Source organism: Schistocerca serialis, chromosome 6 (genome assembly GCF_023864345.2).
Source record: "Schistocerca serialis cubense isolate TAMUIC-IGC-003099 chromosome 6, iqSchSeri2.2, whole genome shotgun sequence".
NCBI classification, from domain to species: Eukaryota; Metazoa; Arthropoda; class Insecta; order Orthoptera; family Acrididae; genus Schistocerca; species Schistocerca serialis.
Window position 1 is genome coordinate 407,463,828 of NC_064643.1, and position 27,176 is coordinate 407,491,003.

At 37.5% G+C, this 27,176-nt stretch overlaps 1 protein-coding gene across 2 annotated transcripts in view; it reads left to right on the top strand.

Moving 5' to 3' along the window:
* The window catches only part of LOC126484124 (HEAT repeat-containing protein 1), a 271,959-nt gene that overhangs the window by 227,475 nt on the left and 17,308 nt on the right, over window positions 1-27,176 (top strand). For both annotated transcript variants that reach the window (XM_050107506.1, XM_050107508.1), the window contains 5 exons: window positions 8,655-8,833; window positions 14,445-14,627; window positions 15,874-16,257; window positions 22,220-22,487; window positions 22,635-22,793. In XM_050107506.1, coding sequence (XP_049963463.1) covers window positions 8,655-8,833; window positions 14,445-14,627; window positions 15,874-16,257; window positions 22,220-22,487; window positions 22,635-22,793 — 1,173 coding nt within the window. The remainder of the gene's footprint in view (window positions 1-8,654; window positions 8,834-14,444; window positions 14,628-15,873; window positions 16,258-22,219; window positions 22,488-22,634; window positions 22,794-27,176) is intronic.

Consider the following 27,176-nt stretch of genomic DNA (forward strand, 5'->3'; position numbering starts at 1 on the left):
TGTGGAGAAGCAAATACTTCAGGCAAAGGTGAAGGAAACATTGAAATATGCTGTATTGCACTGCCAACTAGGCTGACAACTTCTATGGTTCCAGATCCATGTAAGCTTTCGTTCGAAGCACTGGTTTGTTGTTTCAACTGTAGGTTGATAGTAATGATCTCTGTTAATGCTGATCTGCAAAGAGTGTGTTATGTGTACTTGCAATGGCGATAACCTGAAGGGATACAGATTGTTGAGAATTTACTGGAAAGGAACTTTCCATTGCAGCAGTGTGACACCTGTGATATTCTGAAATGTCTGCTTTTATGTCCGCAGTGTAATGCCTGGGAAGAAAACTTCGAAAGCAGGACAGTGCTTACTTTCAGCAGTGCATAGTTGCACAATTATTTCTAATTTACTCCTTTAATTAATTGGCTTTAATTAGTCCATTGCAATTTTTTTTTTTTTTTTGGTCGGTAATGTAATATATGTGATGTTTGATGTCATGCATTACAGGTATCCGATAAGGTATGTTTTCATTTTTAACATAACACTTAACAGTGAAATAACATAAAAATAAAGGAAATACAGTACTTGAGAAATAAACTGTCAGAAGATAACATCAAATTGGGGTGTGTGTGTGTGTGTGTGTGTGTGTGTGTGTGTGTGTGTGTGTGTGTGAGGGTGGGTGGGGGAGAGAGAGAACAGTGGAGAGGAGAATAAAGATAGATTGATAAACAGAATTGCTTCAGCCTATATTCACTTATGTGTCTTCCAGTTACTTTTCCTTTTATTTTTCACTTTTCCTGTTTATACTCTTTCTCTTCTCCCCTCTTGGGTCTCGTGCAGTTTGCTGAGTATGTGCTTAGTGAGCACATGCCCGCCAAACTATTGTAGCACCTACTTTCTTTATTGTGCTTCAGTCTCCCGCCTCTGACTATGCTAGATTTTTTTTTTATATTTTATCTTCGATAACTTCACTCATTGTCCTTACATCACTTTTCACCTGAAGTAATTTTGGTCCGCTTCTGGCTTTGACCTCCACTTTCAACATATTTTCTGTAGTGTTGACCAAAGGGGTGGAATGGCTTAAATAATGCCTTCTCTCTTTGCTGACAACCCTTTGTACACTTTACCTGCATAGGCTCATATATGCTCTTATAAAACAATGCGGTAGCCAATCCAACATGGTGGGGTCTTTATATAACCTTTGGCACAGCTCTCTGACACACGCTGATTACGTTGCTGATGCTTGAGCTGCTAACACCCTAAGCGTGCAAAAGGGTAGATGCCCATCTTCCTGGTGCATCTGCACTCTCAGCACCTGCCTTTCAAATGACATTTGCTGTGGCTGTGCGGTTCCCATGGGGAGAGCTCTTAATCAGAGTAGATAGCATCAAGATGAACATTTCACACATGACACGTATCAAATTGATCCAACACAATGGCTGCCCTGATTCAGTTGTCTCAAAAGGCAGGTCTAGGATTCAAACACAGACAGTTACAATCCTACTGCTTTCCCTACACTAGATTCTCAAATGGAAGAGAGACAAGCCAAACGACTGGAAGTGAAACAATTTAGTCAGTACTTCATATGTAAGAGAACAGATGGAGCGGCTTTGTGGTGACAAAACCATTGTTATCTGTGGAACACATAGTCGCAAGCTCCTGAGCCATGTGAATGACTGCATGACAGACCAGTGACTATTGCCACATGTAAAACATTGAATATAGTCCAAGGAGCTATCTTTCACAGAGATCTCACACTCCAGACAGACAAGGAGCTATGAGTGTATCTCAAATGGTGAGGTGTACATTTTGTCTGATGCCTGTTAAGAGGTCACAAGGCGAACTGAACAGATACATTCACATTCAGCTTGACTTTTAAAGGAAATATCCTCCCAAAAAAGGTTGAAGTTGTGACACACAGATGTGACATGAAATCTTATGTCCTACCACCCATGAAGTGTTTCCAATGTTTACGCTTCGGTCAAATTTCATCCTGCTGCTCGGCAGACCGAAAATGTGGAAACTGCGGACAATCCCGAAGGTATCTGTTGGTCCATTATGGCCAGGGGACATCGGCTGATATGGATTTCTCGATTCAAAAAACTTTACCAACAGCCATATACGTTGGTTTATTTTATTTTATATATCAAATGCTACCAGTTTCGGCAACTCAGTATTGCCATCTTCAGGCATCATACACTATTTTCGCATTAACAAGCATATAGTTTGGTACCGTAAAACTGGCACCATAAATCCAAACCGTTATGAAACTGATTCATATGAAAGGGTGACAGCGACTGAGCCCACATACAGTCCTGTTCAGCTCTTCAAGAATATTAGGATGCTACTGTCATTTACACTGACAGCTCTAAAACCACGAATAGGGAGGGGTATGCTTTTACACCTTCCCATTCATTGCTGGGAACATGTAGTGTTTTTATGATGGAGCTGATAGCCATTAACAGAGTCCTAAATTTTATTAAATAGTCCTCTGTTGACTGCATTTTAATTTGCACTGCACTGTCAGAGTGAGCAGTCCTCGGGCTATTGATCACTGTTGTTCCATGTGATATCTGCTATATATGACCTTCTCTTTGACATTAGTTGCACTGCCTGCTCAGTTGACTGTCTCTGGGTGCCAGCTCTTGTGGGTATCCCGGGGAATGAACTGGTTGACCACTTGGCTTGAGAAGCAATTACTTGCCCCATGTTGGCTTTGACGGTACCAGGTGCCAATTTGTGGGTGCAAATAAGGCCCATGCTTATTTGGAGATGGATTGTTCCTTTGATAAACTCCGCACTATTAAGGGGAGTACTGATGCATGGAATTCCTCCTCCTGATCCTCCAGGAGGGAAACCACAGTACTGTGGTTTCTCTGATTTAGCTATACCAGACTAACTCATAGTTTTATTTTATGTAATGAGCCAGCCTCACATTTTGGTTGTGATGGTGGTATGCCCCCTTCTTCTGGTCCTCCATGCTAACAACGGTCTTCAGTATTGGCGGCTGAGCCACAGGCAGTTGAACTGGTTCTCTATTTTCGCCTGGAATGTGGTTTTCAATCTCAGATATAAAGTTTTAAACTACTTTCAGGGTGGAAGCAGGCTTGTTAGGATCAGAGCATCTGCTGCATTCTGGGTCTGGAGGATTCTCAACACTATCTGTTTGTCCAGCTGCCTCTTTCATCCCTCTTTTAATCTGTTTTAATTGCTTTTAGATGTGGTTCGCATCTTTCCCTGGTGCTCCCTATTTTCCAATTTAGTGATAGCACTCTGTTGAATAGTATGTGCTTTTTAATGTCTTGACTATAATGGATCAGGGGTGGAGCAGCTGTGCATGGGACAGTTCCCGTCACTTGCAGAGACCTGCGGACACCCACCTGCTGCATTACCTGCTTCTCTTGTCTTGTTTTTGTTGTTGATGGTGCAATCGATGTCCACTACATTTTTAGCCTTCTCACTTCTATTATTCTGTGTCTCCCAACTAGAAGTTGTTCTTAACTCTGTAACTGTTCTCAGGTCTGCAGTTGGTATTGCCTTCATGCTTTGATTTTTCTGCTCCTGCCTACTCTCATCATCAGAATATGTTTCTGGCAGACGCCACAATCTCCAGATGTACTACCCTGACCGAGAGACAGTGGACTAACCCTTAACCCCAACTCTCTCTCTCTCTACTTTGTACTATGATCTTATCATCTCTGGACTAAAGGCGGCATAATGCTTACTAGAGTACCATCTCTGACCTACACTTTCTAATGCTTCCATGCTTCATGTCTGTCTATCCATGTCCTCACTACAGATGGGTCCCTCTCATCCTGCAGTGTGACCGATCTGCTCTTCATTTTTTATTTTCCCCAATCTATACTGCTATTCTTTCCAAGAAAGGAACTGAAGGTCCTAAAATGTAGGATAGTGTCGTCAGTTTTACTTTTGTATGTGTATGGAAACATTAAACATTTTACTTTTCAAAGATAAGTACTAGCCAACAGTTCTGTCTCATAATTTATAAATACATAATTGCCCCAGTTGTGGAGAATTGTATTCCTCTACTGATATTATTTAAGGCTGATAAGCTTATAGTTTATGTTGCTGCAGTTATTCTATATTCCACCTTTGTAGACTTGTCTTCTTTCTTTGGCCTTATTCTGTGAATATTTTTGCAAGTTCTACTGTGTTACTTTTGCTCCAGCTATAACCATTTATTTTGAAAGCACCTTTAACATTCAGATACCATACCTTTCCTCTTACTTAGAAGGTCCTTATACACTTTATCTAGTAATTCTTTGGGAGTGTAATTATGTTCGGTATTAACTGTATATCTATATCACCATACATCAAAAAGTTTTTTGTGTGTGTGTGTGTGTGTGTGTGTGTGTGTGTGTGTGTGTGTGTGTGTGTATATTTCCTCTCTGTTATTACTGTGGCCTGTAGTATCGTTATGGGTGAAATGCGATGTCTTCCCAGTGTAATTTTTAGTATACATTGTAAATCCTTTTCATATGGTTGTGCTTGATAACAGCAGCTGTAATATGTGTGTTTTATATGTACAAGGATCATTTCAAAAGTTTTGCACATTGTAAGATAGAACTGAACAAAATAATTGATTTTACAAAATACTCTACAGGCCTTCAGTATAATCTTCATTATTGCTTATGAATGGTTCCCAATGTTTTGGCAACTTATGTTTTCTGGATAGGACACCTTCATTGTTGGTCTGTTTGATTACTCTGATCACCTCACTGGCACCTTCATCAGTTGTATCAAAACATGGTGTTGCTCCTTCAATTTGGAAAACAAATCGAAGTCTGTTGAGCTTGTATTATGACTGCATGGTGGGTGCAAAATTATTTCCCATCCATATTTGCCCAGCATTTCTTACTGATTTGGCAATACGCTGTCTTACATTATCATGCAAAATGAGGATATTAGTTGCAAACATGTCAGGCCTTCTTTGACGAATTTTTGGGCGCAAAACAGATTGTAGTATGTGTGTGTTACAGATGTCCCCTGGGTAGAATTGCCATATCTTGCTGGAACTTATTGCGGCAGAAGCAGTTGGTACACCATATTTTTCAGAAGATTTTGCCTTTCTCAGCAAGTCTTTCTTTGCTTTTATGTGTTCATAAAACTCCCTACAAGTCAGCTTGTAGTTAAACTGGCACTGTAAAATTGATTACACTGTCCATGGCCTCAGTCTATTTCTTTCATCAGTCCACTGGGCTGACATCAGTGAAAATACTCTTTCCACAGTGGTGCTGTGTGCAAGAATAGAAAACAAATACTTGCATAATTTTAGCAGTTGGCATTTGTGTTTAGGAATTTCGGTTTTCGTAAAAAAGTAAATCCACCTTTCTTCCACATAGTGTTTAGACTTCCATTCTTCCATGCCATGCTTAATTCCTAAAAAACCTCTTCAGGTACATATACACTATGTGATCAAAAGTATCCAGACACTTGGCTGAAAATGACTTACAAGTTTGTTGTGCCCTCCATGGGTAATGCTGGAATTCAGTATGGTGTTGGCCCATCCTTAGCCTTGATGACAGCTTCCACTATCACAGGCATATGTTCAGTCAGGTGCTGGAAGGTTTCTTGGGGAATGGCAGCCCATTCTTCATGGAGTGCTGCACTGAGGAGAGGTATCGATGTCAGTCAGTGAGACTTGGCACGAAGTCGGCGTTCCAAAACATCCCAAATGTGCTCTATAGGATTCATGTCAGGACTCTGTGCAGACCAGTCCATTACAGGGATGTTATTGTCGTGTAACCACTCCGCCACAGGCTGTGCGTTATGAACAAGTACTCGATCATGTTGAAAGATGCAATCGCCTTTCCCGAATTGTTCTTCAACAGTGGGAAGCAAGGAGGTGCTTAAAACATCAATGTAGGCTTGTGCTGTGATAGTGCCATGCAAAACAACAAGGGGTGCAAGCCCCCTCCATGAAAAACGCGATCACACCATAACACCACCGCCTCCGAATTTTACTGTTGGCACTACACACACTGGCAGATGACGTTCATCAGGCAATTGCCAGACACACACCCTGCCATCGGATCACCACATTGCATACCATGATTCGTCACTCCACACAATGATTTTCCATTGTTCAGTCGTCCAATGTTTACGCTCCTTAAACCAAGCGAGGTGTTGTTTGGTATTTAGTGGTGCAATGTGTGGCTTGTGAGCAGCTGCTCGACCATGAAATCCAAGTTTTCTCACCTCCCGTCTAACTTGTCATAGTACTTGCAATGGATCCTGGTGCAGTTTGGAATTCCTGTGCGATGGTCTGGATGGGTGTCTGCCAATTACACATTATGACCCTCTTCAACTGTCTGCAGTCTCTGTCAGTCAACAGACGAGTTCGGCCTGTACACTTTTGTGCTGTACATGTCCCTTCATGTTTCCACTTCACTATTACATTGTAACCTAGGGATTTTTAGGAGTGTGGAAATCTCGCGTACAGGTATGACACAAGTGACACCCAATCACATGACCACGTTTGAAGTCTGTGAGTACCATGGAGCGCCCATTCTGTTCTCTCACGATGCATAATGACTACTGAGGCCACTGATACGGAGTACCTGGCAGCAGGTGGCAGCACAATGCACCTAATATGAAAAATGTATGTTTTTGGGGGTGCGCGGACACTTTTGATCACTAGTGTATTTCTGAAAACACTTTTTGCCTGAAATCTGCACAACATTTTTAGTCAGGTGTATAATAGTGTTTTCAATCACTACCTAATCTGGGATTTCAGATAGCGTCATCCAATCAAATATTTGATATTTATTAAAAGACATAGCCCATTTCTCTAAATAATAAAATGCTGTGGTATAGAAAAACCTAATTATTTTTTGGTTAGTGTTGTCATTTTTTAATTTGTTCAAATTCATCTTGGTTTGCATGCCAATAAAATTCGAGGTCTTTCAGACATCTTTTAGTGTTGATTAATATATTTCTAATTTCAATTATTGAGACCTTATTCTTCTCCACACTTTTTATATTTTTTTCAAACAGAGCCAACTGTGACTGCAGAAACGTGAAGTAAATTTCACTGACTGGACTACTGAAAAAATGTGAAATTATTTTAGGTGGCCTTTCTTCAGCATAAAAAATTGATTTAATGGAGTACAAAGCCTAAGAATTCTATCAAATGTGGGCATTAATGACATTCATCTTGTTTTCAAGTGAGGTAGAAGTGTCTGATGACTGACATCAGCATGTAAGCAGAACTCTTTCAGTTTGTCTGTCCTTACCATGTATATTGAAAAAATAATTAAATACTTTTCATGATGATTAGTTATGTGTTGACAGTTCAGACGCCAGTAGCGCTTGATATAGTATTGTGGAGAATATGGGCAGGGCATCCAGTTCCTTTGACATTTGTTTCTATTTCTTCAATAATTTGGTGAAACTGCTTCACTGGCTGCCTCAGTGAAGCCCTCCGAAGTTGGTATTGATATTGTGTTGATAAAAATCAATTAATTTATCTAATGGAATTTGCAGTTGTCTTAAAGTACCTAGACAAAACTTAGCAGTTGTCTCCAGTGTTTCGTTATCCAATGAATCAAACTGCAACAGCTTCTGTTGGATTCTGCCAGTTTCAGTAAAATATTTAACAACTAAAGGAAACATATTTTCAACTTTTTGGTTTGATGTGGCGGTGTTTATGCCGTAAAATGAAACTTCTTGCAATCGTTTTATGCATTTTGGCACAGAGTGTGGTCCGAAAATATTTTTAGCAATTGCAGTAGTTTTTGTCCTGACTGTAAGCTGCTTTGTGGTGACTTTTGGAGTCAGGATACATTGCGGCACTCAGTTTTATGGTACAGTGAAGAGAACTGAAGGATTGATGATATTTGACAGCTTTATAAACTGTTGTTGGTTCTGCAGCAGCAACGTGTGATTCTTCCTGGGTATCTTCTTCAGTCATGAATGTAGAAATAGTCTTTGATGCCGATTCTACTGTGAAACTATTTTTATGATTCTTCCTAGAAATGTGATGCCCCCTCACGTCTTCCTTACGTCCATCGTACGTATACTTAAAGGCAACTTCTTTAAAGAAGGGAATTATTTAAACTGAATGACTTTCTTTTCAACATATTATTTAAGGATGTTACTATACCATTACTGGTTCAGAATTTGTACAGTTTATTATCAGACTGCTTTCATGCTTTTGTCATGCATATGATGCATCGGTTTAGTGGTGGGATGCTGTTAAATGTGTGTGTGGAGCATTTGTTTTCATAGTTTTCGTCCAAAAAATCAATTTGCATTGTTGATTGTATTTTCACAATCACAAATGTCGGTTTGCGTTATTAAACACTGTAATTTGGTCACAAAATAAATTTCCATTCCATGCCAAATGTCGTGACTCAATCACGACATATGAGAACAAATACGGGGTATTTGTTATTCTCCTTTTACAGAGGATAACATCTATAACAGTTATTTATAGTTGTGTGTTAGAAGAGATCATGAAATATTTGAGCAGGGTAGCATACATAATTTCCAGAATAGTTGACTGATTGCAGTATTTCTTGCTTTCTTTTTTCTTTTTTTAATTTTATTTATAATTTTATTCCCAACAAGTGGTAGGTATTTTATTTATCATCTTACCAGTTTTCTCACATGTGTAATTTGACACTCTTTTTTTATGTTTACAGATGCTGGATGTAATTACACAACTTGTCAAATCAGATTTGCCATTAGGAAATCTTTTAGCAACTGTTCTTCTCTGCCTTGCTGAACTGTGCAGTACTCTTCGTGCAAATGCTATTGCATTTTTGCCGAAATTTATGCCTTCACTTATCAAAATATTGCAAAAGCATAATGATCTTCAAAGGTATGTGACTCATTTTATACAGAGAAAAATTGTTATTATAGATGTATGTCAAAAATTCCAGAATAGGTAGAATAAAATTGAGAGATATTATAAATATGATGGATGGTGAAACAGTGATTAGCACTATCTAGATGCAGCAACTCAAAAGGACAAATTTAATTTAAGTGCTGGAAACCACAGTTTTCTCTTATAGTAAATATGATGGAGAAATAAAGAGACAGCAACGGTCCTATCACACTTCCTTGAGGTACTTCAGATGTTACCTTTGCCTCTGTTGATTTAGTTCCGTTAAGAGCGACGTGTTGAGTTCTATCTGCAAGAAAGTCTTGAATCTGTAAGCTCGTATTTTTTTCGTTAAGTGGCAATGCGGGTCGCTGTCAAATGCCTTACTGAAGTCAAGGAACATGGCATCAGCCTGAGCGCCATGGTCCACTGCGCTGTGGATCTCATGGAGGAACAAGATGTTCTGTAATTCTACAACATATTGATATCAACGATATATGTCTATAATTGTGTAGATCTGTCTTATGGCCTTTCTTAAAAAACGAGAATGACCTGCACTTTTTTCCAGTTGTTTGGTACCTTTCGTCGTTCAAGCGATCTACGATAAATTACTGCTAGAAGGGGAGCAAGTTGTTTCGCATAATCTTTATAGAATCTTATAGGTATCTCATCTGGTCATGAAGTCTTTCCACTACTAAGCAGTTGTAGCTGCTTTATGATTCCGTGATTGGTTTTCTCAATATCTGCCATTTCGACATTCGCACGACTATTGAAAGAAGGGACAGTGTTATGATCTTCCATGGTGAAACAACTGCGGAAGACCTAATTCAGTATTTCAGCCTTTTCTCTGTTATCTTCCGTTTTGGTGCCAGTGTGGTCGCTGAGATAATGAATAGATGATTTTGACCCACGTACTGATGTTAGATACGACCAAAATCTCTAAGGGTTTTTACTCGGGTCGGTTGACAACGTCTTACTTTCGAAATCATTGAACGCTTCTCTCATTGCTCTCCTTATGCTCAGTTTCGCTTCGTTCAGCTTTTGTTTGCCAGCTGGGTTTTTACTTCTCTTGAATCTGAGATGAAGTTTCTCTTTGTTTACCTAGCACCTTTCTAACACGGCTATTAAACCATGGTGGATCTTTCCCATCCCTTAAAACCTTACTTAGAACATACTTGTCTAGGGCATATTGAACAATGCCTTTGAATTTTTTCCATTTGTTCTCCACATCTTCATCCTCATCACCGAATTTTGATGCTGACTGATGAGATGATATGAAATTTGTATGAGGGTTCAAGTGCCCATATTAAAATTCTTATTTGATTTAGGGGTTTATGGTGATACAGATCCTTCAGTGAGGCCACTGCTGAACTGTGGACTTACAAGTTACCAGGAAGAATAAAGATGTTAATATTCTTTTACTCCTTAAAAAAATTGTGATTCTTGTGTACATAAGATATTTGCAGTATTTTCATTGGAACTGTCCCAGATTTAAAAGACTGCTGCTTTTAGAGTTTGATTTTGCCTTGTTATGTGTTACAAATATGATGAACCCTTTTTAGAGTGTACTTAGCTCACTTGGCTTTCCCAGTGGCATGAGAAGTGGTTGTGAGCAGGATTTTCTGCTTCGTGTGATGGAGCATACTGGCATCTGCTTGGATCGCTAATTAAAACAAATCTGTATTATCATAGTGGATAGACACTGCAAAATGGCTGTCAAATGTATTTGCGCGGGAGTGCCACTATTGTTTTGAAGCAGAGCAAATATTTTGATTTGTGGATATCTGTTATCTAACCATTGTTATTGTTGGAATTTTCAGTAGCTGCCATTAAATATAATTATTGCAGTTATTAGTATATGATTAGTGTTTTCTTATAAGGCAAAAAAAAAATTTACACACACACACACACACACACACACACACACACACACACACACACACACACACACACACACACGAGGGGGGGGGGGGGAAGATACAGACAAACTAATGATTGCAATTTCAGAAAAATTGGATGATTTATTCAAGCGAAAAAGCTCTACTAACTAAGGAGTCAGTAATGAGTTGGTCCACTCTGGCCTTCATGCAAGCCATTATTCGGTTTGGCATTGATTGTTAGTATTGTTGGATGTCTGCCTGAGGTATATCATGCCAAACTCTGCCCAGTTGGCGTCTCAGGTCATCAAAATCCTCAGAAGGTTAGAGGGCCCTGCCCATAACGCTCCAAATGCTCTCAATTGGGGAGAGATATGGTGAACTTGAAGGCCAGGGTAGGTTGTAGCAAATATGAGGACAAGCATTAGGAAATCTTGTCATGCGCGCAGGCATATATTATCTTGCTGAAATGTAAGCCCAGGATGGTTTACCATGAGGAACAAGAAAATGGTACACAGAATACCATTGACCTATCACTTTGCTGAAGCGTGCCGCAGATGACAACCTAATGGGCTGGGCTGTGAAAAGAAATGGCACCCCAGACTATCACTCCTGCTGCTGTCTGCAGTGTCACCAGCCAGATTTTCAGGGCTGGAATATCGTTGACTGGAGTAGAAAGAGTCTCGCATCAAATTAAGCTTTGATGACCAGTGTAGATGTGTCTGGGGACACCCTGGACATCGGTGTTATACCTGGCTGTCACCCGCCTTAGGTCCCAACATTCTAGCGTTAAAAGGTTTTTTGGCTTTTCACATTTAACCAAATATAACATTGATGATGATAATTTATGGCAATGTTTGCCGACAAGATAAAGAATGCAACCTTTTAACACTAGATTGCGTACTCACGGCAGTTCTCCTTGGCCGTTTTTTTTTGTACGACTTGGAAAGAGAGAAAAATTAATGAATGATCACCGATGCGTCGGTTCTCGATTGTGTTCAGGAGACGTACGGATTGATTGCGTGAAAATAGTTTCTCAAATGACCTCTTATCCCGGATTGCTTTCACGCAATCAGACTCTTCAATGAAATTACCTAAGGGACCTGTTTGAATAATTAAAAAAAAAAAAAAAAAGTTGGAAATGAATGCAAAACAGTTAAATTTTGTAAAAAAAAAGTTATTAGATCGGAAACTGAACACATTAATGGTCTCCCAAATACAATCCAGACACCGCGATAAAGAGCGAACCTGTAACAAAGTTCATTTAAACATAAACATTATTTGTGGTTAATTTAAAGAAAAGAATAAGCATAGATTTTCTGTACAGTGAAGCATCAATATATTCTCAAAGAACAAAGGCGTTAAACTATAAACATTAACAAATTTACAATGAGTACAAAACTTACTTTTTTATGTTTTTCTCATACATGGAGCAGTCCAACAATCGCTGCTTTTGTATTTGTGATATTTTGTAAAAATTAATGTCCTGGCGTGCGCGTAAGTACTTTTTTTTATCGTCACAAGGTTTACAAAAGCGTGTTTTTTTTTTGGTGATAATGTGGTTTTTCACACTAAATGAAATATAACTTGTAGCGGTGCTACACAACACGTCTTAACAAGTCGGCGACCAAACATCAAAGGTAATGAAGTACATGTTAACATATCGGCGACCAGAAGTACAACTAACTATAAAGACTCTAGAATTTTCCTTACAAATCATGAATTGTTCTTTCTTCTGTTTCGCAGCTTCTTGCTATCAAGTGCTGCGGCAATGATTTTAAATATCTGCACCCAGCGAGTCATAGTGTTTAAAAGTACCTTTTAAACGCTGACCTCGCGTCTTGGTATAAGCGCACGTTATAAACAGATTTCGTTTCTTTACTCTCGCGTTGTCATGCTTAGTATTATTACAAACTACAGCTCGGTGGCTATCCTTTTCTCATATGCAAAATGTCTGAAATCCAATAATATCACAGCATCCAGGAGTGATGGTCTGGGATGCCATTTCTTTTCACAGCAGGACCCCTTTGGTCAATATTCACAGCACCCTTAGCACATAGTGGTACATTGATGATATTTGTTGCCCTTAATGGCAGCCAATCCTGGGCTTATATTTCACCTAACTAATACCTCCCTGCACCCAGCGAGGGTTCCTCCTGTTTGTCTTCGTTCTTGCCAAACCCTACCTTGACCAGCAAGTGCACTGGATCTTTCCCCAATTGAGAACATTTCGAGCATTACGGACAAGGTCCTCTAACCATCTTGGGATTTTGGCGATCTGACATCCCAGTTGGACAGAATTTGGCAAGATATCCCTCAGGAGGACATACAACAACTCTATTAATCGATGCTAAGCCAAATAACTGAGTGCATAAGGGCCAGAGGTAGACTAGTGGGTTATTGACTTGCTCAATTTGTGAAGGTCTTTCTCTTGACTAAATCGTCTAGTTTTTCTCAAATTGTATTCATTAGTTTGTCTGTGCATGTACATCACGTATACCGATTTTCATCCCATTAGGTTAATTCCTTTATATTTTGTGTGTGCGTGTGCACGTGTGTTAAGAAAGAATGCTCTTACCAGTTGATGAAGCAGAAACTGTTGAAGCAGGGATCACAGATACGTGAAGTGAAAACAGTTGGAGCAGGGGTCACAGATACATGGAAACAGCTGATGAACTTTGAGCTTTTGGAAATTTTGAGAAGTGTCTTTCTGGTCAGTGAGGTGTAAAAAGGGCCGTGAAAAAATTTCTTCTGATAGCAGATTAATTGTTACCTTGCTAACCTGGCCACTTTAGGTGTATAAACGGTATAAGTAGGTAGTGGTCCAATAGAAATATTTCTGGTTTAGAATGGAGAGACTTATTATTTGCTAAAGACAAGCTAAATACACTGTTTGGAATTATGATAGTGCTAGCCCAGCTGTAAGTAATGTGAGCAAAAATTGTGATTCTCTTCAGCTTTTACAAGAGAATACTGTACACAATATAGTACTGAATATTCACAATATAATTATGTTATGTAGATTTATATATATTTTTAACAAGAGAATGGTTGGCAGTTTGGCACTAAGTACTGATGAGAAATGTCTGTTTACGTATTTTCTGGAAACCGAACACTGCTGTGGAGTGTGATTAACAGAGTAAGACCTGATTGGCTGACAAATAATATCATTTCAAAGGATAATGAGATACATTTTGTTTGTATAAGGAACTGATGACAATCTGACCTAGAAAACTATTTATGGAATGTGTCTGCTGTAATTTATGTTCTAAAACCAACGTTGAGCATGGAACTATCTCTCTAGAACTCACAAGAAACCTACAGTTGAAACTATTCATTGGTAATGTACAGCCACAAATAAATGTATAGTTCATTATGGAAACTGTTAATAATGTGGAAAATAATCCATTGCTATTATTTCCGTAAGTTGTTATAACTTAGTATCTGTGATTTGGAATCATTATCAAAAGCTCTGTTGGTGAGATTCCTCATATTAACACATTTAACTGTAAAAGAAACTGCAACCTGTTGGAGCAGCATGTTAGCTTGTTCAGACATATCATTACTTATTAAAGAACAGATAATATACACAGTCTTCGAGAATAGCAGTGGGTTGTGATGTGTTAAACCTAAAATTCTTCAGATTGCCAGTTAGAAGTAGCATTTGTTTATACCTGTGCAGCTTGTTTAAAAATGTTTCAATTTTGGTAAGTAATTTTTTTTTTTTACAGCCCCGATGTGGTCCTGCTTGCTATCATTACAGCATTACATAAAATTGTTGAGAGCTTATCAAATTTTTTGAGTCCATATTTGGATAAAATTATGCTGGAAATATGCAAAATATCAGCTAGATGGCAACATGAGCAAGAAAATCAGAAAACATCTTCAGTACTACTAAAACTGAAGGGTATTAGGTATGTTCTGACATAAGTTTGGCCATTGTGTGTGAGTTTTATGTTCTGTTTTTATTAAATAAGTTGTGGTTTTATTTAAGATCTTTCTTAATTTTTATCCAAGCATTGTAGTATAATTTTTACTCTTAAAATTGGATGATAATTTACTGATAGATGATGACATGAAGATGTAACATGGTTATTTGAAACACACGCCATCTTATAATTTCAAACACAGAATTTCAAAAACTCTTACAAGTTCAGTGATTGTCAGAACAATTGAAGGTTGAGTTGATCTGTCAGTTCTGTCATGTTTAGTATATATTTGAAATTACAATGTTCAGAATAGCTTCAAAGTCTGTAATGATTAAATTTGTCAGGCCTACTTATGATGTATTAATTTTACAAACAGCATTTTAGTAGCACGCAAATGGATTGTTATTCAGATATGAGTCTGAAATAACCTCTAAGTTAAATAATATTACCCTCTACTGGAATAGCTAAACCACATCCCCCATGAGGGCTCAGACTACCATTAGTTATTCCCTGAAATGAAGGTTATCATTATCCAAAGTTCCTATTGCCAATCACAGAGTGATATTTTGTCACATGCCCAACCTACAGGATAAAATGATCCATCCTTACACCACACTTGCTCAAAATCTCTTGTGTTGTGTGTTGACCCAGCATAGTCTGTTCAGATCCTGTTTATGCTACTGTGTAATACAAAGTTGGAAACAATGTTTCTCTTTCTTTTCATTTGTAGTCACACTTCTGCATGTAGTATTTTTGAAAATAGTTGTGCGCTATATATGCACTGAATTTCCATTTGTGGTTTCAGCTTACTGATTATTTACTGCCTTTATTGTCTTTGGATATGCTACCACACATTTAGAAATTACATTTTTTAAATGTATGCACAAATGGAAATGGGGTATGATTTTGATACACAAAGTAGTTGTATTAAATATAGAAATGGTTGTGAGGACTTTTGAATTGCTTTTGGTGTTTCCAGAAGAAATTGCTCATGAGATTTATGCAGCACTTCATCTTGACAAAAACATAACTACTAAAATTTTATGGACGACATTGAGTATAATGCTTGGTTGTCTAGTATATGTATTAGGATATTCAGTATCAGTTTTCGTTCTTGTTCATTATTTTTGTATGTAACAGGGTCTTGAACAGTAGAAACAACTTATATATACATTTTGCTACAGGAATGATAATTGAAGAAAGAATGTAACTAATAGAGTAAAAATTTCAGGCAGAAGATTGCAACATCGGTGCCATCACGTATATTGATACCATCTGTGAAAAAATGCTATTCCAAAGTGATGGCAGAAGATGTGCAGGCTCTTGGGCCACTGGCAGGGGTTCTGGCTGATAGCTTCTCAGCAATGAGTGCAGCAGAGTTACAACACCAAATGTTGGAACTAACCAACTTCTTCCTAACAGCATTACAGTTTCGTTCAGAAACAAGTAGTCATCCTGCAGATGTGATTTTTAGTGCTGAAGGTCATATCATTGATGCCCTTGTAGCACTTGTGTTGAAACTGTCAGAATCTTCTTTCAGGCCACTATACTACAATATTTTCCATTGGGCAACTGCAACAGAAGCTCACAAGGATAGGATCATCACCTTTTACAGGTTGGTATACATTGTCATTTGAGATTTGAAAGGACTACACTTTAGTGTTAATACAAACTTCTGTCATAGGTAGTTTGACAAATTACTTCTAATGAAATTTTATAGACTTGTGCAACATCTGAAGTTGACTTTGTATCCAAACAACAGTATTTCTATATTTTAGTTGGACATGTATGGCAAAAGTGTCAGTATACAATCAGGAAATATTGTTAGAGATTGAAACTTTAAGGTGTAAGCATTCATACAGAAAAAGTAAGTAAAGGAAGTGTTAACTTAACATCAAAATTAGATTAGATATTAAAAAATCAAATTCTAATTAACTTTTTGTTTTTTGGTTTGCACTGTGGACGACAGCACGGAAACTGTTGAAATTCAATAATACGTGTGCGACTGGTTTCCTTAGTCAATGGGGTGTATTTAATGGAAACCTAATGCTTGTCAGTTTAGGAGTTACCCAGACATTTTCTAAATAAAAATTAAGGTTTCTACCAAAAGTAATGTGTGTTTCTTGTTAGCAAAACCTCCGTAAATTTTGAATGAATTAATATGTTCATGGTGCAGACAGACACACTGGATTGCGCAGTGGAAAAGTGTGATGAATACTGTTGCTGCAAGTTCTGAATGGAAATCATGTATTTGGATTTACATGAGTCTTTATCATTTTCTCATAATTTGCACATTTTATTGTATTATAGTTATCATCAACTTATCTATGTAATTATAAGTCACTGCATTTACTGATCTTGAATTGTGCTGTTACTGTAATTCCAGAACTGCATGCCAATGTGTGACAGTTTCTATCTTATCTCTGTGTGTCTATAAACTAATCAATTCTACTACTCTTTTTACCTCGCAGTATTGTATCTGTGTCAGGTATTGCATGTAAACTCTGTGCAGCTAAAGTTATTACCTTTAACAAGAGCTAACCAATGACATATTATTTGTCACAGTCTGCTTTAATATTAGTAAAGTTGTAAATTTTATGACTGCCAACATACTTGATATAGCCGAACATCTAAAGTAATTGTTCCATAGTAACACCCCAGTATGAATGTTCCCCATCGTCAGCCATATTCTGCTGAGCTCAGAAAGGAAGCAGTTTCCTGCCTGTAGAATACAGGTCTCAAAACGTTTTACCTCCCTTCTGCTCACAGCTGCCCTACTGGGTCCTTGTGCCCATTTCCAGCTTACTAAAAGCCACCACCTCTTTACACAAATGGCCTGTGGCAATATCCGTCAGCTTACAGTAGCATGTGAAACTTGAGAACTTTGAGGAAAAATTTGTTTTGTTCCATATCATGTCATCCTGATCTGATCATGTCATAATGATGTAGGGTTTCCATGTTTTTGTAAAAGATGTAAAATATTTGCCTTGGTGCATTGGAATGGTCTTCATTTCTCATTTGTGATATGAGGAGTGTGCTATCAAAGGAACATGGTACATTTTTAGTCTCAGTGGGTCCATATAACGATCTTGTTGTTAGCATCAGTACTAGACCATAAGCTTGTAGGACCCAAAGCCCATTTCCTGTTGCTCAAATTAATTTGGCAAATTTAAGGTGGGGGGGGGGGGGGGGTGTTAGTGAAATTGCAAAAGTATTTAGTTTAATTAAAAATATGTGCTAGATAGTAACATATTTAAATGTGACTTGCACACATGTTTGAAGGAAGTCAATCTACAGTTTTTGATAGGAAAAGAAGTTATGCAATGAAAATTAACATTATCAATTGTTAATAAACATACAATTACATTAAACAATTTAGGAACACTGTTGCTCAACCAGTAGACGCAGTATCATGAAACTTGGATAAAACAGTCTTAATGATTCAATAGACAACCTGGATTGGAATGAGTACTAGAGTCCCACCAGTTAAAAGTTTAATGAAATTTTTGTAATATGAACAGTTTTTGAATGCCAGTTTTTTGTGTGTTTCATCACATATCAGTTGTCGTGCACCCCCCACTTACTTTATTGTAGTCCATTTTAAGCAAGTTACTCATATAAACAAGGTTCTAGCGTAAACCATTATGGAGTTATAAGTTCCTAAAAACAAACAAACAGAAAAATTATGTAGAAAAACTAGTTTAAAGTTTACTTTGTTAAATTTTATAACTTTTCATTTTGTGGACATTTGAAACCTTCCTCCATCATAATCAGGGTGTTCCTCATCTTCTCTTCCTCTTTTTTGTGATCTTGTCAACTGCCTCTTGTGAATTTTAAATGCGTTTATCAATGCTGCACCAGTACCTTACATTGTGTTTCATGGCGGATCTTTCAAATATTTTAGTTGTAGTGTGAACATCCATGTCTCCACTTGCCCCTCTGTAATTCTTATTGCATGAGTCTTTTTGACTTCGCTGCCATTCTGCTTCTAATGTTTCATCTTCTAAAGGTCTCCTTGTTGAACAGTCTCGATATTATGATGTACATTGCACATCCAGTACTTTCAGCACTGATCACAGGTGCAATACCGTGAAGAGAAGTGTTTCCACTCTTCAGCCACAGCCTACTGTCACAATAAGGTTTGTACTTCCTTCCAAGGCAGCTTTTGACATACTTTGAATACATGCAACATTAAGAGTTGTAGACGATTCTGAATTTTGTCATCGAACCACAGCACAGGAGGAGGAGGCGGCGGCATGTTGATTAGACCTGTCAGTATAGCACCAGCTGCTGCCTGTTACATAACATTCTCAAAGCATTAACCAAACATTTGGTTTGCCTCATAATTTCCACAGCATGTGTTTGATGTATAAAACGAATCTCTGCATCACAGTTATTACAAAGTAAATACAAATTAATTACAATTGCAATTTTCTATAATTTCCACTTGGCCACTGGTACCGTATGTTCTGCATAATAAAAAATTAGTTAATTTTGGAGCATAAAATTCAAATATCAATCAGTCTAAACCCAGAATCTTGTTAACATGAATTATCAGATTTTGACAGCAAATTAGAATATTTATTCTTCCTAGAAGCACTGTTATCAAGAGAACCTCCAGATGTATCTTGCGTTGTATTTCATTTCATAAAATGATTCCTGACAAACTTGCATTTCTTCTGTTACAAGTGGGGCATAATCATTGATAATAGTACACAGTTCACTCAAAACAGTCACATTCACCCTGTATAAATGCCAATAATTATATCACTTGAAGTACAATCTTGAGAAAGGACAAATTGGCATCTAAAGACTTGCTTACATTGTTTATTCATAGATTAAGTGCCACATGTGGCTGACTTCCATACCTACAACAAAGATAAATACTATAGTGTATGATGTCAAAGATAAAACACAATTGAAGTATGCGAGCAGCAAGTTGATTGCTGCACATGTTGATGTGTCATTCAACCGTGCAGGGGCTGATGTATTATTCTCTTATGTATGGTGATTTGTTTGAAATCACTGCAGGTGCAGTGACATGAAACAGTACCAGTGCAAACTGTTCAATACGCTGAACTTGCATAAAAATGTAGGAACAGTTGGAAATTTGTGTCTGAGCAGGACTCATACCCCATATTTCCTGCTTATTGCGAGTAACCATCTTAACCATTATGCTATCAGAGCATACCTTCTGGCCTAACTCAATCTTTCGTTGTTTACTGATATTTCCACATGTGATATTCAAAAATCATAGATGGAAACAAAAGTGACAGTGAAAGTTCGACTGAAGTCTCGAGTCATGCTCTGATAGCCTAATGGTTAATGTAGCTGCTCGTGATAAGAAGGAACTCTGGAGTTTGAGCAAGGAACTCTGGAGTTTGAGCACTGGTCAGACACACATTTTCATCGGTCATAATGTATTCAAGTAACTAACTGGATTTCCAATAGCCATTCCTTCCTTCCTTCCTTTTGCGTTGTTCCTGTTGACAGTGTTAATCACTCAATTTTGTGGAACACGATATGAATCCAAAATAATATGTAGTATTGACCTAAGAGTCTCAGATTTTTGTTAGGTATCATATATCACTATATGGTGTTGAAAGCTCAGATAATTTGATCACTATTTATTTAATTAAAGATCAGTTGGCACAATTAATTCAGTAAATTCTAATTGCAAATCTGCTCCATTTTGTGAAGATGTTCAACATTTGTTGGTGGAAAGGACAATAAATCATACTGAGCCACTATTTGCTTTAATGTTTTATATGCAAATAAAAGACTATAGGCTGTCACTGTGGCATTCATTTTTAACATTGTCAGCACTTTTTGGAGAGAGATCTTTCATTGACAGATGCTACATTGCTTTCACTTTGATTTTATTCATAATGGATATGAGGTCATTTTACACAGTTTAAAAACACTAAAATTAATATGTTTTGCATGTCAGACATTCCTCGTCAGAATTGTTATACAAGAGTCTCTAAAAGTGATCAACATAAAAATGTAAATAAAAATAATAAAATTATGTGGCTACCTCCCTTACAGCTGTGTCGTCTTAAGATATAATTCCACATTATCTGTCCAGCTTATAACATAAACTGAGTTAAATGGCTTCTGTACTATCCTGGGTACAGACATTGTTACAGTAACAGCTGTTCACATGGATTGTTCACGTATGGGCCGAGCAGGTGAGTGGCTGTTACTGTGACTTTGTTAATGCTCAGAACAGCACATCCATTTCATTTTATCAGACGGGCAGGTGATGTGGAAGTACATCTGAAGAAGATGTGATTGCAAGAGAAGTGAGCACGAAATTTTATTATTGTCATTTACATTTTTATATTGATCACTTTTAGAGATACTTGTATAATAATTCTGATGACAAAGGCATGACCTTGAAAATGTGTTAATTGTTGTGGTTTTACGCAGTGAGAAGGTGGTTGAGCCGACATTGATTGTGATCACTTCTTTTTTTGTTGTTCTCTGCCATGTCTGTTTGATGTAAATTCAGGTCTTTGGTATCATTTTCACTCTTGTCTTTGCTGTGGAGCTATTGTGTATTGTGGTCTCTGTCCAAAAACTGATTTAGTGCAGCCCTACTCGGTAGTTTGTCCTGTACAAGCCTCTTCATTTCTGCATTACTATGTCCATTTGTATCTACTTACTCTACTCAGTTCTTGGTCCGTCACTGCAATTTCTTATTTCCAAACTTACCAAATTGATGGTTCCTTGTCTCAGAATGTGTCTCATCAGTCAATCCCTTGTTTTAGTTAGGTTGAGCCATAAATTTCTTTTTTCCCCAGTTTCATTCAGTATCTCCTCCTCAGTTACTCAATCTACTCATCTAATTCTTTGGGTTCTTCTGTAGCACTACATTTCAAAGGCTTTCTATTCTCTTATTGTAACTGTTTAAATCATTTACATTTCACTACCATGCAAGGCAGCATTCCATAAAAATATCTTGAAACACACTCAGAAAACTTTCTTTAAGATTTAGTCTCATATTTGAGACAGAGGAGAGAGTCATTTTGGCAAAATACTTTTAATATAAGGATTGAAATAGAGTTTTAGTCCCTCCACCTCTCCTGTACCCTAGCACTCAGAGAATAATGGCCATTTCAAGATCAGTGGAACAAGTAGTAAGTTGCCTACATTCTGTGTGTGTTCATGTGAAATTTATCATTGTATAATAAAGCGTAAGTGGGACAGTGGGGCCATGCAATTGAAGAACAAGGAATGTTTTGTAGACTAGGTGATAAGTTACTCATGGATGTACAGGGGAAAAATGCTTGAAAGAAATTGATTTTTTATGTCTTTCAAATGCCTAATCTACATCATACTGTTGGAAGAGACTAAAGTAAGATCCTTGCTGTTTTATGTGACCAGTGCTGCAAGCTGCTAGAGATATTTTTTATCAACCTTATGTATTTTGTGGCTATCATGTCTTGAGACCAGTACATAAATATGTTTCTTTTCTGAACACAGTTAGCTGATGCCTGCGGGGTTGTGAAAACAGTTTTAAATGAAACTGAAATATAAAATTACAACTGATTAAAAATTTATATTATTTGCAGGTTGTCAAGCAATATTGCAGAGTGCTTGAAAGGTTTATTTGTTCTTTTTGCTGGACATTTCATTAAAAATGCTGCTCAGATGTTGGATCAGAATAATGAAACAAAAACAGAAGACTTATATTTTGGAAAAGGAGAGGAAGCAGAAGCAAAAGCAGCTGTGCTGTTGGAATACATTCTTAAAACTCTCCATAAAGTTTTTCTGTATGACAGTCATAACTTTACTAATAAAGAACGATTTGATAGTTTGATGCAACCAGTTGTTGATCAGGTAATAGTCCTCTTGTAAATGTTCTTGCAGTGAATTTGTTCAAAAATTGATTAGATTTCTTTCTGCCAGACAGATTGAATACAGATGACACGTATTTTACAGTGTTTCCCTTACCTTTATAGTCTAGTGTGTGTTTTTTCCTTGCAGATGGAGAACACACTTGGTGGAGTAGAAAATTTACAGTCGAGAGCAAAAAATCTGTTGACACCATGCATTGCTCAATTTGCTGTTGCTACTGCTGATGACACATTGTGGAAACAGTTGAATTACCAAGTTCTTCTGAAAACCAGGCACAATACTCCACAGGTATATATGTAACTTTAGAAGAAGTTATGTATCTGCATAAAAATCTAAGTTACTGCTTGCTGATTTAATGTTATTGTGATCAGCTCTCAGTTACTTCTTTCTTAAGGTCTTTTATTGTCACAGGACCAAAAAATAACTCTGTGTGATAAATAATATGAGAACCGAAACTGAATATTTCAACCTGTTGGGAAAGTTCGCTACTTACAAGGAGACGGCACAACTGTGAGGTCGGGGATTTGTCCGAAATTTTGTGTGGTGAAAAAGGACCCCTAACACCTCACATGGTTAAAATACTCGGAAAATCTCGAGAAAAGTCGATCTGAAGTTTCTTAGGTGCCTTACGAGTATAAAATGTTAGTCCATTGCCGAGCCGCCGTCTGACCTAGATGTTTAGGGCTCGGACTCTTACGCCAGAGGTCTCGAGTTCGATTCCTCCTCCGGCACTTTTTTTTCCCTTCTGTTTCATTTTCTTTTGTTATTCCACCAATTATCCAAAAAGTTTCTCAAACCTATATTATTTCTAAAACATTATTTTAGCTCAAGAATGTAAAGTTTTTCATTCACTGAAAAATATTCGTGCTCGTTGTTCTATTCCGTTTTATGGGGTTTCAAGGTTTAAAGGGGCTTTGTAAGGGTCCCCTTTGGATTATAACTGTCATCTGGGCATAGGACTGTGCGCGAGCCGTGAGAAGTAAACAGCAGTTTGTTTTTCGATTTCGTCGTGAACAGACGTGCCTGTTTCAAATTTAAACGTGTTATTCTGATCCAAGGTTAAACATGTCGATTGAAGAAGTTGCTGGCTCATCTGGAATAGAAGAAATTCCTGAAGAATCCATTCATAGTGGTCTATCAAAATTATGATTAAAGGACCCAGTGGTGTATTATGAAAAGCTGTTGATGGAAAATAATTTAATTGCACCGACATCTTCAGAAGAAATCTCTCGCAATCGTATGTTATTGGCCTGAGAACTTTATAATAATACACTGAAACTTTTGGGTGAAAAAGCATTTGTAACTGAAGATCAATTAATTCACGCTCATGAGGATTGCGAAGAATGTGAGGAGAATGACGAACAGTTCGAAGTGCCACAAAGTGATTTGTCTCCAGACGAATATAAAATGTCACCGAAAAGATTTAAAAGTGACATGATTCCCATTGCCTACAAAGTCAGAGTCGTGAATATTGCTAAAGCACACCTCACATGGTCCCTGGCGACATTGCAAAAAAAAGGATTCCGCCAGTTGAAGAGAAAAGAATATCTTTCACAATGGGGTTAAGATATTAAAAGTGGTGGTATGTTGAGGCGATAGATCGTGGACTTACGACCGTTCAGTGGAAGCAAGGGAACAATATCAGCAAGTCACGACAAGAAATTATTGTTTAATATTAAAAATACTATTGTTTCAGGATGCCAATATCAATCTGTTTTCAACAGGACTCTCACTGAAAAAGGGAGTATAACAGTTTTTGTGAAAAAGATGTATTTGAATAAAGTGACGCATTCATACACCACAATATTCAATAACATTATCCGGAAAACAACTCCCGCATGTCTTCATATGCTTACAAGAAGCGACCGGTCATTTCGGACCTCGTATTCACAAATTAATAGATGGCAAACCAATACTTATACAGACGTCATCGTAACATCATCGAAGTCCGGAAAATTAACAACAGTTTTATACATGGATTTTCTCTGGAAATGTTTAAAATCTTACGTCAGGGAGAATAAATATTTACTTCTCATTGACTCTTGGGGAGGTCAAACGAATCCGGAGATATATGATGCAATTTTTCAAGAAGACGAAAATATGCCAGCTTAGTCTGTAAATGTCATACCTCCAAAATGCACTTCTTTGTTGTAACCTTGTGATGTTTACTTTTACAGGCAAGTTAAAAATATCATAAAGCAGTTGCAAAATTGCAGCGCATTGTTACAGAAGAATCGTGAAATTAATTCCCGGGAAGATTGTATAAAAATTCATTCAATAATTCACCATCAATTATCGTCACCAATATTCCGAGACATGATTCAATATGCCTGATTTGCCTCAAAATTATCAGAAACGAGAAACATTTTCGTAAATATTAATGGGACATGTTTTTCTACAGATTTATTGCAAACGCCCTGTGATTGTAAAAAAATCCGCTTTTATAAGTTGCGCAAGATGTCGCAAAAATTATTGCTTTGTTTGTTTTTACAATAATTACCACTGTGGTTCTTGTTTATAATTATTACATGTAGAAAAATTGAATGTTTCCCAGTCGACTTTGTTATTCTGATTAAAAACCCAACGTTTCTCCTCATATACTTTACTATAAAAAATGGAAAACCCACTGCCATGAATTGTGTTGTTGAACAAAAAGAAAATAATTTTTATTCAATAATGTAACTAATTTGTCAAAGATAAGTAGGTTTGGGAAACTTTCTGAATAATTGGTGGAATAACAAAAGAAAATGAAACAGAAGGAAAAAAAAGTGCCGGAGGAGGAATCGAACCCGAGACCTCTGGCATAAGAGTCCGAGCCCTAACCATCTAGGTCAGATGGCGGCTCGGCAATGGACTAACATTTTATACTCATACGGCACCTAAGAAACTTTGGATTGATTTTTCCCGTGATTTACCGCGTAGTGCGTCCTAATATTTTAACCACGTGAGGTGTTAGGGGTCCTCTTTCACCACACAAAATTTCAGACGAACTTTCACAATATTTTCATTCGTTTCTGAGGTGGAAGGGCGGCCGGACCGTGGTTCATCTTCAGATGGTTCGCACCTATTTTTAAATCTGTTGAACCAGACAAAAACATTTGACTGGCTCGTACAATTATCTCCAAAAGCAGTTTTTAATAGTTTGTAAGTCTCAGAAGCTGATTTCACGGTTTTAAACAAAATTTCACACAAACTCATTTGCTCCATTTTCATGCAGACGGAATCTTGCAACAAACCCTAACAGACCAGCACTCAACCAGCTACCACAACGAACTGAATAATGGAAACGCAACTTCTTGTCAGAGGGCGTTCAAGGACAAGGGACTGATTCACTCCGTAGCCTCTGTGTACCTGCCTGCCAAACCAGTAAGCAGTAGCAGATCGATTATTAAAACTTCCCGATCACACCTTGTATACTGGAATAGACTTATAAGAATCTGGATCTTTTTTTTTCTTGTACAAAGTCGTGCAGTATCAGTTGTTGGAGTACATCCCATCCTCAGAACACAATTTACCAGTCAGTTTGAAACTCCGCTTGTCCAAGATATTTTTTCCATCTTTCCGAGATTTCTCACTGTTTATCATGAAAGACAAAGTTTTATTATTTGATGCGCCACACATTCTTATTGGTTACAAAGATTCATTTCATTACACAACAAAAAAATTATTCTGGAAGTGACACAAATTTCAAAAAAAATTCTGCCTTTGGTTCTGTGTATTCCATATCCACAATTGTATAGAGACTATAAACTTGTTCATTTTACAGGGCATTGGCACTTTAGTGAAGCTTCCAGTTCTTGTTTTATACTAGAGAATGATGGATAGTATGTGAATGTATACACGATAGTTCATTTGAATGTAAAGTAAGTTTGAGGATCAGATCACTTTCAAAAGTCCTGCTTCACAGCATGCACTTGTTTGCTCTACAAATGTCCATGGCATGGGTTGTGTTTTGAGTGCTTGTTGTCGGGTTCCCTTCTACTTGATGGAGGAAGTCCTTTTCAAAACAGAGTGTACAGTATGTATGTGGAGCACCACAGTCAACCCTTCTAGTTGTGAGTGAACCAATTTCTTGCAGTTGTTGTTGTTGTTGTTAGACAAAAGTGACAAGTGATGTCATAATTACAACAGCAATTTGACTATGGCACACTCTTGTCAGTTTATGTGTGCACTGTGAAGCAGGAGATTTGAAAAGTATTTTACATCAGGGATAAGATGACAACTTCACCATAAATGACTGAAGAGGTGAGTGAAATATAGACTGCAGGAAGAGAGAGGAGGAGAGAACAACAATGGTTCATAAATGTGTTTTTTGGGGGCAGAGGTTTCGGGGTGAATGGATTTCAGGTTTAATGGCTGGAGAACTGATTACATTCATGACATTCAACAAAAAGTTGTGGATGATGAGCAATGGATACCATCGGTGAAAGCTGTGTGAATCTAACAGGTTCTTGAATATTGCAACTGTGGAACAACAAAGATAGTATTGTTTTTAAAATATTTTGGAATCATAAGCCACCATCATTTGATGTATGTAATTACTTTTAGTAAGAAACATTTATTTCATACAAAATCAAACGGTATTTAGACTGATACAGTTTACTTTATAAATACCTTCCATTGTCCAAAGACTGCCTTTTAGTACTGCATAGAAGTTATGTGTTGAGCGTT